This window comes from Athene cunicularia, assembly GCF_003259725.1.
Source record: "Athene cunicularia isolate RWA chromosome 1 unlocalized genomic scaffold, athCun1 chr1_part1, whole genome shotgun sequence".
NCBI classification, from domain to species: domain Eukaryota; kingdom Metazoa; phylum Chordata; class Aves; order Strigiformes; family Strigidae; genus Athene; species Athene cunicularia.
In genome coordinates, this window is record NW_020799091.1 from 21,144,660 (window position 1) to 21,161,919 (window position 17,260).

Genomic DNA, 17,260 nt, shown 5'->3' on the forward strand with positions numbered 1-17,260 from the left:
GGAGTTTTTGTTAGCGCCAAGCTTCTCTATTTGCCTTTATATTCCTAAGTCTCAGCTCAGTAGTGATGATGGGGCCAGAAGGCCTCTGTCCACTCTTTTTTTTAATCTTGTGGAAAAACATTGGCACAACTCCCTGGCATGTTTTAAAGCACATGGGATTCCCATCTGCTCCTCTATGAGCCAAGCTCACATCTGCTTAGCTTCCAGGGCCAGCTAGGCTTGGATGCAACCAGTTCAGCGTTAAGCTCCTCTAAGTCTGAAGGCAGAAAACTCAGACACAAGACACACAACTCTCAACTCTCTCTCTGTACAAGACACTCTCACTTTCTAGCTGGTGCAGGCTGCGTGTTAACGGTGCTGAACAGTGACATCTCATTGCTGAACACTTTGAAATTGTGTTATGAGTATGTTAAAAGTCATATATATTTTCCAGAAAATGCGATCTTAAAGTTTTATTTCTATCTTTATATTTCCAAATCATTCTTCAGTGGCTTATAGCTGATTAAAAAACCCCAATTCCTTGATAATTCCACAGAGTTAATAAAAATATACAAATCATAATCACTGTATTACAACATTAATTATTTTCAGACGATGTTAGTAAAGAGCAGCTCAATTTATGTGATAGCATATTCTACCCAAACAGTTATTAATTTATAACACTTGCCACTGGAAATCCCAACAGCATCATGTTAGCATCTTGTGCAATGTAAACCAGAAGAAAATGCTTAACCAGTATATACTCAACTCACTGTGATGTAGACAACTCTATCCTGTTAGTCATTATGAAAGCCTCATTTACAAACCCCCAAACCTAATCATGTAAATAATGTGTCATTTTATCAGTATTAAAAAAACCCATCAAGCCTCTGGTTATTGTACTGAGAGTCTGGGAGAAAGTTAGAGAGACATACTCTCATTTTATTGCAGTAGGGTTCATACAACCAGGCTGACTTCTGGGAATTGGGAGTGATGATACTACACTCCTAAATTGCTACAGAAGATAATTTATTTTAAATTAAACATTTTTATTTGCTATTAAAGCACACAGCCCAAATAATGGAATTAGCTATAACTCAGTCAAAGTGAGACTTCCAGTTGGAGACTGCCACCTGGATCTTCTAAACCATGAAGGGAGAAGGTCATCTCCAAATATCACTCCTTCTGCTTGTTTTAGATGCTTATTTTAGGTAGAAAAGAATAACTCCCTCTAAGTGCCTAGCTCTCATCTGCAGGTGCAGAATGTAGCCTGGATGACTAGAAACCACCTGCATACCCAAAGCTTGATGAAATTAACTCACCTGAACTGGACACCTGATGGGAACTTCATTCAGGATAAGAAAGTTATACACACTCGAATTTATAGTTCCTTGTAAAACAAGGCTGGTATTTTAAAATTTGGGTATCTAAAGTTGGATACTCCAATGGCCTTTTTTTTCCAACACTCATTGACATCTGGAGATGAAGATGTGAGTAGCACTTCTGGAAATCGCACCCATTCTCTTTAGATGCATAGTCTGTGCTTGTCAACATTGACTAAAAACCCATGGATTTTCTTGTGTTGAAATATGGCAAGAACAGTCTGAATTCAATGCATTGATTAGACACTATTTACATAAAATCAGGAAAAGAGATATCCAGTTGGAGACAGAGAGTGAAAAGACCATTGCTTCTGTCTTGTGATAGATGTGCTTGCTGAATTCAAATAAATGAATTGTGTCTTCTCCTCAAAGTAACATAAATATGGACTGGCCCGTAAGAAATGTGAATAGAGCAGCAGTAGGTGACATTTTCTTTTCTTAGTGGTGTTATAAAAAAATTATGGTATGTGGAGTTTATGAAAATACTGAGATCAAATCCATAACCCAGATTATTTTTCAACCTGAGTGTCTTCATGCTGGAGCAGAGTCAGGGATAGCAGAGATTCCTCATCCCTGCTTACACGTGGTTTAGTTTTGATGCTGGAATTGTGTGTAGAAACATTTTCCTTCATATTCTGGTAAACCTAGAATTGGGAAGAGAAAATAAAAGATATCTTCTGTTATTACTTACTGCACTTGGAAGACTGCTTTTCTCCCTGTGAAGCAGGCACTTGTAAGGATCAGCCTGCTTCCTCTTGAGGGAGAATCACACTCCTATCTCTCTATTTCCCACTGACTCCAGAGGGAGCCCAGATGACTGTCTAAGTGAGATGGACCTTATCCAGCCAAAAAGAGCCATGTTGAGGAAGAGCACTGGACTGCAAAGGAGGATTTTTTTTTTCTAGGTACAGCGCTTTGAAGTTGCTCATTAGTTTGCCTCTATGTTCGGCAGCTTCTGTCAGGCTAACAGTCTGCAGAGCCTCAAGGCTGCAAAGGCAAGAGTCATTCACAGCTCCCCACAAAAGGCTTGCAAGGATGCTGGACTGGGAAATAATGTGTCTAGTCCAGAGTGGATTCCCAGTTAGTAGTTTAGAATGGAGTTGCTTTTCCTCCCTGAGGAAGAGATCACAGTCTGGTAAAGATGGAATATGCCTTCCTTGGATCCTGTTTATTATTTTGACATTTCAGAATGACATATGGCTCTCCGTCTGTGAGGATATGGCAGCACATACCTATGGTGGCCCTTCATGAGATCCCTGGCAGGTGTCCCAGGCTCAGCTCCCCTCCCATGGCAGCTATCAGCATCACCAAAACCAATTACACTGGCTCCTACCCAATGGAAGCACATTCCCATAGCACAGGCTGAGAGACTTCAGCCTTCCAGAGTCCCAGTGCAGGCAGTGGGAGGAAAGAAATCCTCATCAGGGAGGTCAGGATTCCTTCTGATGGCAGAAAAAATTTCCCCAAACTCTTACATAGATCCATGGGCAATGTATCCATAACACAGTGGTGCACTTGAATAGAAAGCAGAAGACTACTCAGCCCATTGTGATCTATGGGGCTACACACACACACACACACACACACACACACACACACACACACAAAATATTTTTCTTCTTGCTGTGTTTACTTACTGCTCCTTCTGCCTCAGCCAGCTGACAGGCAAGAGAGGAAACCAGCCAAGAAAAAGAGGGTCTTTTTCTGGAATCAAGGGCCCAACAGGACTGCATCAAACAGTAGCTGCAAGAGCAAAGAGATGATACAGAAAACATGTTAGCTGTTGGACTCTCAGAAAGAGGCCAGATTTAGTGTTGCATCAGAGGAAAAGATATAGAAAGACAAGGACAAAGGGTGAAATGAAGAACATGGCTTTACAAGAGGCCTTAGTAAAACCCTCCTCATAGGACTGGGGCCAGGATTTCACACTGGCTGGCACATACTGGCATGTTAACCTTGTTTTCCAGTTTCCATACAGAAAATGGTAGGAAGACAATTCCTGTTCATCTCTGAGGCTGAACATGCTCCTTGTGGACTCCATAGTCTTGAGGACACTTTTCATAAGTCTTTTTATTTGACATCACAAAAATATTTCTGAAGTTTAAACACCATCTTAGAGATTTTGAAGTTTCATCAGGGACCCGTGCAGTACCTATTTGCTGAAGTCTCTTGCAAACTAACTAGGTCAATAGGTTCCCTGATATTTATAAGCCCCACAGCAATATGTCACAGGTCAATCTGTCAGAATAACCTGTACTTTTAATGCCATTACAGTCTTTATATGGAGAGGATGAGAATAGTACAGTATCATAGCAAGGCAATGAGTCCCTAGACCACCTATGAAATGTCTGTCAGAAGAGTTGACAACCCAAAGTCTTTCCCTTTCCTCCATGCCTCCGGGTTTTGTACCTTCCCATCACCTCTTGCCTTGTTCCCTGGGGTCCACTTCTAGGCAGAGTCCACCCAGGCACAGAGGCACAGACTGAAAATCATGTGCTGAGAGCACAGGAATAGCTCTCACCGAGTCTTCCTTAGCAGGGTTTTTTTCTAAGAGGAACCTTAGCCTCTTGGAAGTGGATCATACACAGTAAAGCTCAATTAAAAAAAAAAAAAAAAGTTTAGAAAAAATCACCAAAGACTTAATATCCAAACTGAATATGGTATAAATAGCTTTTGCAAAAAGAAAAAGAAAAGAAAAAAAAAAAGAAAAAAGAAAAAAAGAAGTCTGTGATCTGAGAACAAGAGGTTCCATGGGAAAGGAAGGCATAATTAAATAAAAATAATAAATTAGTCCTTTCAAACACATAACCTTTATTGCTGATCACTTCTACTTTAGGACAAAGCCTGCAGGATCAAGCAGTCTTTTTCAGAGTTAGAGGAAGATCTCATTTTTGCAGCTTTTTTTTTGAGCAAGGTACAGCGTACAATAAATAAAAGGTGATACAAAGAGTGACCTAGTAAATATAAACTCCCATGCTGTGCATCACTGAGAAAATACACTTACATATCTTTTGTAGCATAATATGGTCGGTCCATTTTAAATCCACTTTGTATTAATTTGTAGAAGTTTGTATCAACCTGAATACCAGGGTAGGGATTTACACCTGTGGAAAATATTGGAAAATACATGTTAATTCAGCAGCTGTCAAAATCAAGCACTGATCTTTTGTTGCATTACAGAACATACCCAAAGAGAATATTTCCCATAGTAATATTCCATAAGACCAGACATCACTCTTCATTGTGTACGTCCTCTCGAATAAGCTCTCAGGAGCCATCCATTTAACTGGTAAACGAGCCTGCACAGACAGGGGGAAAGGAGCCAGGTCATGCTGTGACACAGCTTTTCTATATGACTCACTGTAGTTCTTACTGACTGAGTATGATCAATTCATGCTTCCTATGTGAAAAGCTGGGCTTCTCTTAGTAGCCTCTTTAAATTTCACTTATAGAGAGAAATAGGCACTTCCAAGGGAGCCAATTAATCTCAACCGTTTTAGATTACTATTTAAGCAAGGGGTGAGCTCAGCCCTGGAAGAGCCTTCTTCCCCTCTTTGACTTCCAGAGTGAGTAGCACAGATGGAGATGTCCACACTGTACTTCTTCATATAGCCAGAGGATCTGGTGTACCACCACACATATGCTATTGTCCCTGTACTATTGTCCATAACAGCAAACAATTCCCAGCACTTCCATCAGTGGTTTTCAGTGTGCTTTAGAAAGAACATGGGTACCATCTCATTTACAGTACTAGCTTGATTAGGTTAATTATAAGCTAAGAATTTGCATTTTCCAAGGGCAGGAAAAAGTGAGATTTATGCACTGTCTGTACGGATAACTATAAAGTTAACAAGGAATTTGAAAATTAAAAGCTTCACTTTCTTGGTTCCTTGTAATTCTTACAATGGTATGAAAACCAGAGAGCACTCAGGAACTTACATTGCCCCTGACGATGTAGTTGGAGTCATTCACTACATCTCTGGCAAGGCCAAAGTCACATATTTTTACCACTTTCCCATGGGTCACTAGTATATTCCGGGCAGCGAGGTCTCTGTGAATGCACTTAGAAGGAAAGGAAGAGTTAATGCTCTGCAGCATTGGGTATCAGAAGAAGATAATTCCCTTGTCTCAGAGCTCTCTGAATCAGTGCCTCCTTCCACAGTTGACACAGTTAAACAGTTTGGAGAATGAGCAAGCTGGACAATTCCCCCGCTGCTCGTGGCAAGGGGATAGGGCCAGAGGAGTCAGAAGTGGGCAGTGCAGCCACTCAGGGTCATGCCTAAAGTTGCAGTCCAGTCTTTGCTGTAAAGACATGGAAGGAGATATAGTTCAAGGTGGCCACTGAGTGGCTCTGTTCTTCAGTCTGCCTTTTATTTTCTGATCTATTTTTACTGTCTTTTCTATCTAAACAATTTGCTACCCTTCACCATACCGATTTGGACTCAAGAAAATCCATTCCTTTGGCAACTTGATAAGAGAAGCAAAGAAGATCTTCAAAAGTGAGCACATTAAAATCCTCTTCTTCATCCACCTGTCTGCTTGCATGCTTAATTTCATCTGTAAAAAATAATTGAAAGTATAAGTTTTCCATGAGCTTCCTCACTTTCTGATTAATTCCACTCACTGTTGAAAGGACATGCACATACTTCTACCAAGAACAACATCACAAAGAGCATCTATATTTTGCATCCTTTGCTCGGACACAAAATAAAGGAAAGAGTATTTTCATACTCAACACTATGTATAGCATGACCAGAAACATAAGCCTCAGGTCTTAAGTGTTGTTGAATACTTCTCCAGGAAAATTCCTGCCAGGAGGGAAGAGATGCATATGACAGAAAGGGGCCTCCTGTGTTACTGAAGCTAGTCTAGTTAGATCAATAATATAATAAATACAATAATAGAATTACTAGAGATAAAAGGAATTAATCTCTCACCTTCCTCAGAATACAGCACAATCCCACTCGATCCAGATGTCACATTTATGTTTTGACTTCTTTGTGTGATTTCAAATTCATCCTCTCTACATAGAGTCATATTCACAACATACTTTGGGTTAGCTCCCGTCCTGGAGTGGATGACACATTTTCAAAGGTTACACACATTGTATCACATAATCTTCTACACAAACTGTTTTGCAGTGAAGAAGCATGATCAGTTATTGCTGTTAAAAATTGGGGCACAGACACGAGTCTTCTTAACACTGGAAAGAGAAACGAGGGGTTGCTTGTCTTTTGCAGTCCAGTGAGAAGACCATCGTAAGGAGAATCAAATCGCAGTTCCTCCCAAGGCATTGTTTATTAAAGCACATGAGGGCACATTCTCAAGAATCCAATATTTTCAGCTGAGAATGCAGGTTAAAAAGAGACAGTGGCTTTATAAAGTATTAAACTGTTGCTGGATGCTTTACCTGGAATTTTGGTCCAAATGGACATTGTGGTAAAAGCTGAAATTGTGCTGTTTAAAAATATCTGCCAGTGTCCAGTGAAACTTTTCTCTCTTGCTTCTTAAGTAGTTCAGAAGGTCACCATAGCAACAGTATTCAAATATCAAGTAGATTGGTCCTGAAATAGTTGGAAATGTAAATGCCTCCTGCTATCTATAGCACTCTCCCCATTAAAGCCCTAATGATACCTCATCTTCTCCCAGGACAAATCTGTATGAACTGTTCCAAGCATCTTCCCTTCCCAGGTAAATAACCAGTACTGATGGGTGGGTAATGTTTACTGACTAATTACTGACTGTACTGTCACTTTGGAAAGTGTAGCTGATTCTTCCCAGTGGTGCATGTCTCACAGTGGATTGCAAATGACTATGAAGGCACAAAGATCCTTCCCCATACCAATGGCACTGTGGAGGACAGCACAGCTGATAAACGTGCAACATATTGTCTAAACCATGGTTCAAGCAAAAGATGACCCCTGCTAATTATGTTGATGGTGAAAATTGGTACCATTTAACCTATGCCCTTTCACTGTCTGCATTCCCTTCATGCTCTAGAAGTATCCTGTTTTTGAAAGCCACTAAGTGTGTTTGCTGAGAGGATCTCTAGAAGGGAAAGACCTTACAAGGGGACGTGTTTGAGTGGAGCACTGGTCAGGCCACTTTCTCAAAAATATCTCCGATTCCCAATGAGGCAGGCTTGGAGGAAAGCCATGACAAGCCATCAGGAGCAGAGCGAATGGCCAGGGAGAGCTCAGAGGGGTCACACATCCCCTCTGCAAAGTCTTACACTGGCATCACCCCTTCTGGCTCAGAAAGACTGAATATGAATTTGTGGATGTTTCTGCCGGGAGGCCCCTGTCAAGCAAGGTAGGGCATACTGTAAAGCTTGTAAAGTCTCTCAGAGGATGGATGTGGAGGTGTTGAGAACCATGTAAATGCTTCTGAAAATGGGACTTGGGTAAAGCTGGAATTGTCTCTGCCCTACCCAGCCAGACTAAGCAGGTCTTCCCTGCAGCTCTCCTGCCTACACCATCACATCTTGCCAAATTTTTCAGAAGGCAGTGGCAGCCTGTATAGTTTCAAATCAGCTAAAGCCACCACCAACAATCTATTGCTTTCCTCTTATGCCTCAAATATATTTGCATGACATTACTGCTGTTGATGCAAATAGGGAAACAAGAGTTAACTGTTATTTTAGTTTTTTCTGACTTAATAAATATTCATGGCAGAAAATATGTCAAGTTTTTCAGGGGCAGATGTTATGATATGGACAAAAACTGGATATAACTTTTCCCTTCCCCCAAGGTGATCTGTTCTTCAGCCTCTCCTCACCTGCTACTGTTCACTGCTGGACTGGCCAGAGAAAGAGTTCTTGGGACAAGAATATCCATGTATGTTGCCTCAGTGACAACTGATGACAACATGAGTCACACAATAATTAATCAGAGATAATATCTTGCCACTTTCATCTTAGTCCATTTTTGCTTAGTTCTTTCCATCTTCAGTTTATTTTTACATTCAGTCATTTAAAATGTTCTCTCTCTTTTCATTATTCACTTCTCTCCTCCTCTGTCTTTGGGTGTCCCTCCCACTCTTGCTCTTTTTCAGTTTCTTTCCTTTCCTGACTAGCTTCTAGACATTTCCCCCTTCCTCTCTACAACTTCACTTTCTACAGTGTGAGCCATGTGATTTAAGAAAAAAAACAAACTAATTTCTTATGTGAGTATAATCAAGTGGATACAAAAATACCTTACAGCAGATAAGTTTCTCCTTTTCACTTAATAAACTGGCCCATATCTATGCCATCACCGCTGTAACAGGAAAACCTCTTCCACAGAAGTGCTGTTGTATCATTTCATGCAAGTACAATTAGAAAGGACCCATTTCCATACACATGCATGGCCTTAACTTTGCTTTCAGTTCACCTTCATCTTATTTTGGGTCAGCACAGAGCAGCAAAATTGGTTGGGCAAAGACAGGATTCAGGGATGAAGAGGGGAACAGCAGCACTAGTGATAAGTGATTAATTATGGCTTGAATGTTTTGAATACTGATTTCAGTGATCAATTTTGATACTTCTTTGCTGTTCAGGAGTCCTCATTAGTCTGAAGGTTTTAACTGGTACCTTTACACAAGTTACCTGACACAGTACAAGCTCCTAGTAAGTTCACAATATTTTCATGGCTTCCAATGTGAGTCATCATTTTCAGCTCAGACATTAGAGCATCTTTTTCTGAAGCATCAGGTTTTTCTGTAAAAGTAATAACAAAGGTTCAGAAATTTCCAGCAAACAAATAAAAACATAAATGGTTGTGATGCTTTGTCACATGTAAGTCTTCATTTCAAACTAATTGGACTGAGAGTATGTTTGGGAACATCCTAAAAAATTGTACTGTATAAAAAGTTTTCACCAAAGTTGGAAAATAAATGTGCGCGTATGGATCATATGAATGCTTGGGAAAGCAGTCACAAAATGTTCATATTTGTCATTCTTGGGCTGGCAAGGAATGGCAGCAGTGTATGAAGGTGTTCACAAGCACAGAAATAATGGCAGTCAATCTTGTTGGAAAGAAATGCTAAGAGAAAAAAATGTCTTAATAGCCATATGGCATGCAATCCACCAGCTAAGAAGGCCACCCTGTTTTTCAGTAATAGTTTTAGGCTTGTTTTGCAGCAAGTATTCATTCCTCATGACCTCAGTGAATTGGAGATGTGAACCAAAATGACCAAGTTGAACTTCCATAAAGACAACCAAAAAGCAGTGGGTCAAGAAAGTATAAAGCTGATGCACGTGTGCAAATAGGGGTTGAAGAGCTGGACGGCAGTGCTGGCAGAAAGAGACTGTGTGGGCACACAGGTGAGCAGGGTGCTGGTGCTGCTGCCGATGTGAAGCTCATCCTGTTACGTATGGAGAAAGTTGTAGTACTTGGGACCCAATGAGGCAGTAAGGGACCTGCTTTGCTTACTGTCACAGAGGCTTGCTTCTGGACAGTGCTTTAATGAGGGGTCAAGACAGTTTGGAGAGAGGCCAGATCAGAGAAGAAAGGAGGATTAGAGGTTTAAGAAGCCTGACCCATGAGGAGTGATGGAAAGAAATTGCTTTGTGTCACCAAGAAGAAAAGACTACAGGAAGATGTGCTGGAAGTTTTGCAAACAAGCTAACTCAGATGCAGGAGATGAAGGGAGTGCAACAGCTAGACAGCATTACAAGAATAAGTGATCTTACTCCAAAGTCCACAGAGTCACCAATGTGACCAGCAGGCTAATCTGCACTATGAATATGGTCATCACAACTAAAGAGGAGGTGGTCAGAGACCTGCTACACCACTTGGATGCACACAAGTCTGTGGGACCAAATGGGTTACACCAAAGGGTGCTGAAGGAGTTGGCAGATGTGCTCACCAAGCCACTTTCCACAATTTACCTGAAGCCATGGCTAACTGGGGAGGTCCCGTTGGACTGGAGGGTGGCAAATGTGACACTCATCTACAAGAAAGGCAGGAAGGAGGATCCATGAAAAGATAGACCTGTCAGTCTGACCTTGGTGCCAGGGAAGGTCATGGACCAGGTCATCTCGAATGCCATTAAAAGTCATATAATGGACAACCAGGGAAACAGACCTTGTCAGTATGGGTTTATGAAAGGCAGGTCCTGCCTCTCCTTCTACGACAAGATGACCCAACTATTGGATGAGGGAAAAGCTGTGGATATTGTCTATCTGGATTTTTGAAAAGCATTTGACACAGTTCCTCATAGGATTCTCATAGAAAAAACTTGCTGCCCATGGCCTGGATGAGCGAATGGTCTGCTGTGTCAAGCACTGGCTGGATGGACGGTCCCAGAGAGTGATGGTCGATGGAGCTAAATCCAGCTGGTGGCCAGTCACAAGTGGTGTTCTTAGGACGTGGTGTTGGGACCATTTCTGTTCAACATCTTTATCGATGATCTTGATAAGAACATAGAGTGTATCATCAGTAAATTTGCAGATGACACCAAGTTAAGTGGGAGTGTCGATCTGCATGAGGATAAGGAGGCTCTACAGAGAGACTTGGATAGATTGGATCAGTGGGTCAATGTTAATGGCATGAGCTTCAACAAGGCCAAGTGCCAGGTCCTGCACTTGGGCCACAACAACGCCATGCATCACTACAGGCTTGGGGAGGTGTGGCTGGAGAGCTCTGTGGAAGAGAAGGATCTGGGGGTTCTAATTGACAAACAACTGAACACGAGCTGGCAGTGTGCCCAGGTGCCCAAGAAAGCCAATGGCATCCTGGCTTGTATTAGAAATAGTGTGACCAGCAGAAGTAGGGAGGTGACAGTCCCCCTGTGCTCTGCACTGGTGAGGCCACACCTGGAGTATTGTGTCCAGTTTTGGGCACCTCAATACAAGAGAGATCTCGAGGTGCTGGAGTGAGTGCAGAGGAGGGCAATGAAGCTGGTGAAGGGCCTGGAGAACAAATCCTGTGAGGAGAGATTGAGGGAGCTGGGGCTGTTCAGTCTGAGGAAGAGAAGGCTGAGGGGAGACCTCATCACTCTCTACAGCTACCTGAAAGGACATTGTAGAGAGGTTGGTGCTGGTCTCTTCTCACAGGTGATTAGTGACAGAACAAGAGGGAATGGCTTTAAACTGCAACAGGAGAGGTTTAGACTGGACGTTAGGAAAAAAAAAATTCACAGAAAGAGTGGCCAGACAGTGGAATAGGCTGCCCAGGGAGGTGGTGGAGTCCCCATCCCTGGGTGTGTTTAAGGGTCGTTTGGATGAGATGCTGGGGGATATGGTGTAGGGGAGAACAAGGGTATTTTCCAACCTGAATGATTCTGTGATTCTGTGAATTTAGAATGCTATGCTTTAGAGTGCTTTAGAGTGCCTCCATGCTTCCCCACACAACCCAGATCTGTGGTGCATTGGACAAATACAACATGCTGCAGGTAGAAGGAACTTCAGCAATACTTTTCCAAACTGAAAAAGGATTTTGAAAGCATTTTGAAAGGATTTTGAAACCAAGTATTTGTGAGGTGTAGCTGCTAAAAGTCTGTATATAAAGGGATTTCTTCCAACACTACTTCTGCTTTGGAGTTGCCAGAATACACCACTGCTTGCAGAAGGCGCCCAGAGTTTATCATACCTTTGAGCATTTTGACTGCGACCTGGACCGAATCTCCTGCGTTGTTAATTCCATAAGCTGTTGCATTCACCACTTTCCCAAAAGCCCCAGAACCAAGGACCTGTCCTACAAGAAACAATATGCCAATATTATCTGCAGCTGGTACAGCACAGGCTGCTACTCCAACATTGTGGTTTGCCTTGTGGACTGCTCACCAAATTCCAGATTTTCCCTGGGAAATTCCCATTTGAGATCATACTCGAATTCTCTGAAGTCAATGTAGATGTACTCGTTATCCAATGGGCCTATCATCTGTATCATTTGCAACTGGCTTTCATATCTAAATTGCTTTGGAAGAAAAAAAACAGTGGAATAAGAGAAGAAGCAGCAGCCTGATAGGAGCAAAAGAAGAAGGGGCAGGTTTTTATGTTTGCTCTTACCTTTTTGTATTTATGAAAAACGAATACAAACAAAAAAGCAATCAATAGGAATAAAAATCCAATGGAGATATAGAATGCAGTATTGTCCAGAGGGGAAGAAACAGTTCCTGCAACTTTAAGAGATACATATTACTACCCACTGAATCAGAGCCTGTGTGTACAGCTAAAGGTGCAAGGAGAACCTCTGGTGGCTGCCAGTTGCAGTCCTCTCACGCCTGGGCCTCCTCTGCATGGGGAATGAGACAGAACCACATGCAAAGCAAGGAGTTGGGCAGGAGGCTTTAAGTGCTGGGTGATTCTGACATCTGTTTTCATGCTAAAAAAATGCTACACCAATTAACAAATGTAAGTGCACGGAGGTGTTGCTATGATTGATGGATTGGACTTTGTGAGCATAAACAGGAATAATCACTTCCTCTTCTCATCGCATCTCCCCCTCTCTCCGTGCAGCTTGCCCCAAGCAATGTGTGTTAGGTACCAAAGCACCAGTTACCAGCAGGCGGACTGTTCATAACCTGCTCGGAGCGTTGCTCTGCTGTTCAGCCAGGAACTCGCCTAACAAGTCAAGATCATACTATAAGGTGTGGGTGGGTAGGTACGTGTTACATGAGACCTGTTCTCGTATTCTGATTGTTTCTAAGACTGTATTATGCTTACTTTCTGTTGTGATTTCAACATAAATGCTCAAACTCTGTCAGTGGTCACAGTTTCTGCCAGCTGTAGTCAAAAGCACCAAACAGGTTTATTCATCCATGACAATGGAAATCTCTGTACTGCAAATATCTGGGTGCTTCAGAACACTTCCCAGGTGCCACAGCATGTTCCCTGTAATGAAATATTTTGCCCTGGCAAGCGCATACAGTGTTATAAGTATAAAGTGCATGGGCAAATAATCATATTGACTTTTTTGTTCAATGAGGAAAGAATCTTTCATGCCTTCAGCAAGACGAGAGACTGCACAGCAGTTCCCAAAGCAGGGCTTAGCCTTCTGCCACCTGCCTACAGCAGTTTAAGAAGGTCTCATTGTACTCCCCAGTATTCACTGCTGCTTTCCAGACAGGGACTAACCCTTGAGTGGGTCTGTTGGCTCAGTCATGCTCTTGCTTGGCTGTGTGATGACCTCCATGGGGTGAGGAGAGCTCCTACAGGCATTTCTGGCAGCACCACAGTGTCCTCCAGGAGAGGAACAAGAGCTAACACCTGCCACCAGCTACCAAAGAGGCTTCAGCTCTTCCCAAAGCTGATACCTCCAGGTTTCAGGTAGGGATTACTAAGATGAAATAAAAAAGCAGACCCCACCATTGCCATGGCTCCATCCTGCACTTCCTATCTGTGTGAAATTTCTGCTTATTTTAATGAGGGAGACCCCTGCTTTGGGAGCAGAGGAAAGACACATGTCTTTCCCATTCACCCACCATTTCCCACACTGTGTGCACACAGTGCTTGTGTTTTACCTGCAGTGCCATTGCATGGTCAGCCATTTAGCCAGATAAAAACTACTGTATGTTCTACCATGTTAGCTTTAATTGAGAAAACCTGTGCTAAAGCACTGGTTTATGGTACCTGACAGGTTAATGAAGCTCTTTTCGCAGGTTGAACCGGCAGAATTGTTTGCACAGCACTCCACAGAGAAGGTGGTTGTTGTCTCCTTTACATCTAAAGTACTGCTTGAGATCCATGAACCCAGGGATCTCCTCTCTGGCAAGAAGTTGTGAATTCCCTCAGTGATTTCTTCTGTACAGCTGAAAAAGAAAGCAGACCAGTTTTGATTTTTGGCTCACATGGCATTTTCCAGGGAAGAAGGTGGGATGCTTCAAAACGTGTCTTAGATCAGTGTGGGAAAGGAGGGAAGGATAGATGGGTTTGATTTTTGTCACTGTTAGAGGGAGGCTTCAGAGCAGTTTCCAGTCTTCTTTTTTGGTGGTGGACATGGCAGGGTCAGCGGGGGGTCAACTGGGCTCCCTACCTCCTACACTAGGCTCACTCTCACCCTCCATCACTGCCCTGGCAGGGCACCTGCAGCTCCTGACCTTCAGGACCTCCACCAATTTCCACAGTTGACAATGACCCCCTCCTACTGCATCTATTCCCACTGGTTTCACCTTTACCACACTCAAACCACCAAGCAGCTCCAAATTAGCTGCTACTAAAACAATAAATACAAAATGAACCCAGAGTAAAAGTTCTAACTCCTTTCCCTGAAAGTACATGATTTCAACCACGAAGTTTCTCTCGCTCAAGATGGAGAGCATCTGCCCTGTATTAAGGACTAAAATAAGACCTGATATGTAGAAAGAGGAAACATTATACTCTAGGGAAAGGAAGCCCATGCAGAGATAATTTTGATAATTTTGACTTTCAGCTTTTCTATCATTCATCAGCTTACTGCCTAATTTACTGTCCACATAAATAAATAAGTAAATAAATAAAACTTAATCATTTCTACACAGTACTATCTTACATGTGGAATTTTCCAAGAAAAGAAATGTCACAGCATTTTCTTTCCAGAAAGATGTTTTAAAGAGTATTTTAAACTCACTAGCTGGATGTTTAATTTCCTTTTCCATTTCTGCACAGATTGATATTAGGAAACCTTTTCAGAGGTATGGATGAGAAAATGGTCTAGACAGGTTTTTTTTTATATCTAGTTAAAATACTTAGAGCTTTATCAACAATCCTCCAAAAGATAACTTGACCCAGTACTCTTCTGCACCATGGGATTATTAGTTCTTTAGCATAATAAATAAACACTGCAGAGTTCATGAAACAGTTCAAAGCTATTTCAGCATCTCTTGAAATTTTAAGGCCTGAGTCATTGCCCTAAATAAATAGAGGAAATGGAAACACTCTCACTAACTTTACAGGAAACACTCTCACTGTCTTTACTGGTCACAATAACAGCTGTATTAACCAAAGCTTAATCAAGCCCATATTAACCAATGCATTCTCTGAATGCCCCCTAAATTTTATAGGTCAAGAGAAAAGCTTAGATAAGACTTTGTAACTACCTAACTGTTGATATAACACCAGTGGGGTTTATTTCAGTGTAAAGAGCCTGAGATACAGATCTTTATAGACTTCACCTGATGTCAATAAAAAAATTTAAAACTTTCCCTCATTTTGGTGATCTAGTTCCCCTGCAGTGGGCCAGCACGTTCCCTCGTACAAATGGTGGAAGGTGCATTTTACACTTAGTCTCTTACACAGTAATCTTCATTTAACCAAGGGTAACTCAGATATGGTCTTTGCAATGAATCAAAAAGAGGGAAAATTATATACTTGGATGAGTTCAGTTTGGGACAGTTTTTCCAAACCCAGGATGAGGCAGGGTAACTGTCAGCAGTGCAGGAGATCTGCTTGAACCACAACTGCATCGTTACTTCAGGCTTTCCTGCAACAAGATAAGACAAGACAATTTCTGTCAGCACATCAGTGACCAAAACCCTTCACGTTTATGTGGCAATGCTACATCTGCCAAGACCAAGATCTGCTTCTGTTTTCAAATTAATCCACCCACATATCACTGTGAGAGCTGCGTGCAGCCCTCAGCCCTGTGCCTTGGTTCTGTGGGATGGGAGTGTGGTTAAAGACAGAGGGAGCAGCCACTTCTCTGTACAGGCATAGCCAGACCAAAACTGGCAGAGCCAAAATTAGAAGTCTTGACTTCTGCTTTTCTGACTCAGAGCAAGAATTTGGCCCTAGGACTCCACTGACACCCCAGTTCTGGGTGTCCAGCTCATACAAAATGTTCACAGAGGATCCCTTTATAAATCATATATAATAAATAATGATCCCTAACCTAGAGCAAGCGTGAGATGCTGCAGTCACGTGGCAGAACTGAGGTAACTGAGAGCACCAGGCAAGACTTGTTTTGTGGAAACAGACTCTACAACTCAGAGAGTTATAAAGCACGTATGTTTACTCCGGCGCTGGGGTGCAAGGGGATTTCTCCACAAAGTAGGTGATTGTTTCCTTGTATCAGAGTCTGCATGTATGCGAATTGAGGGCAGGGGTGTAGGAGGCACTGCAGCCCTAACGTGTCACACAGCAAAGGGTCTCCAGACTAACTGCATTAACTCATAAATAGCATTAGGAAAAAAATTACATAAACACACCATAGAAAGCTAACACCTAACAAGGACAAGTGTTTCCTCTGACTGTGTATCTCATGTGGTCTCTACAGCAGTCACATATATTCCAGATTTGTAGAATTAGAATATAGTTACTGTATTTTACAGAGTTCCTAGGCTTTGTGGTTTTCCTAAGAAATATTAATTTTCTTGGTATATGACTAATTTCTCATGTTCTGTCCTCCCTGTTTATGGCAGACTAAAGGGAAGAGAAAAAACCTAACTGCTTCCTCCTCCTTCCTCTTTTCTCCATACCTGATCAACACAAGAAATACGACCCACAAGCAGCCAGCATCTTTCTCTGACCCAGCGCCTGGATTTCAGCAGTGTAGGGCAGTGTGAAAAGAATCACATTTTTGCCTTGTGCTTCTCCATTTTTAACAATAAATCCATGTAAATGAAATGGGGAATACCAAGAGAAAAGCAACATATTAGCTCCAGTTATACCAGTGGCAAAATCTCAGACTTTGCCAAATCTTCACAGGAATTGTTTTCTCACTTACTTCTCACATACAGAGAGAATTTTTTTGTCACGGCCATATCATCATTTTCAGCATAAAATACATATATCCCAGGCTGGTGCTGATGGTCACAGAACTTTGACGAAATGCTGTGGGGCAAAGAAAAGGAGGGAAAAGGACATGAAAAAGGTTTTAAAAGTAGCCAAGACTCCTATATATGTTTGAAACAATTCAACATCTTTTAATGAGGAATCCAGACTAAATTATTTTTGATTAGAGAATATAAACCCCAGAATGTAACTGTTTTGATAAGAGGAT

At 41.9% G+C, this 17,260-nt stretch overlaps 1 protein-coding gene across 1 annotated transcript in view; it reads right to left on the minus strand.

Moving 5' to 3' along the window:
• Nucleotides 1-1,870: 1,870 nt before the first annotated feature.
• Nucleotides 1,871-17,260, minus strand: part of FLT3 (fms related tyrosine kinase 3) — a 32,943-nt gene continuing 17,553 nt past the window's right edge. The window contains exons 10-24 of the mRNA XM_026860164.1: nt 16,985-17,091; nt 15,631-15,742; nt 13,915-14,093; nt 12,352-12,464; nt 12,127-12,259; nt 11,933-12,037; nt 8,947-9,057; nt 6,772-6,925; nt 6,299-6,429; nt 5,794-5,918; nt 5,301-5,423; nt 4,549-4,660; nt 4,366-4,465; nt 2,999-3,104; nt 1,871-2,005 (exon numbers count right to left, since the gene is read on the minus strand). Of these exons, the coding sequence (XP_026715965.1) occupies nt 1,871-2,005; nt 2,999-3,104; nt 4,366-4,465; nt 4,549-4,660; nt 5,301-5,423; nt 5,794-5,918; nt 6,299-6,429; nt 6,772-6,925; nt 8,947-9,057; nt 11,933-12,037; nt 12,127-12,259; nt 12,352-12,464; nt 13,915-14,093; nt 15,631-15,742; nt 16,985-17,091 (1,846 nt within the window). The remainder of the gene's footprint in view (nt 2,006-2,998; nt 3,105-4,365; nt 4,466-4,548; nt 4,661-5,300; nt 5,424-5,793; nt 5,919-6,298; nt 6,430-6,771; nt 6,926-8,946; nt 9,058-11,932; nt 12,038-12,126; nt 12,260-12,351; nt 12,465-13,914; nt 14,094-15,630; nt 15,743-16,984; nt 17,092-17,260) is intronic.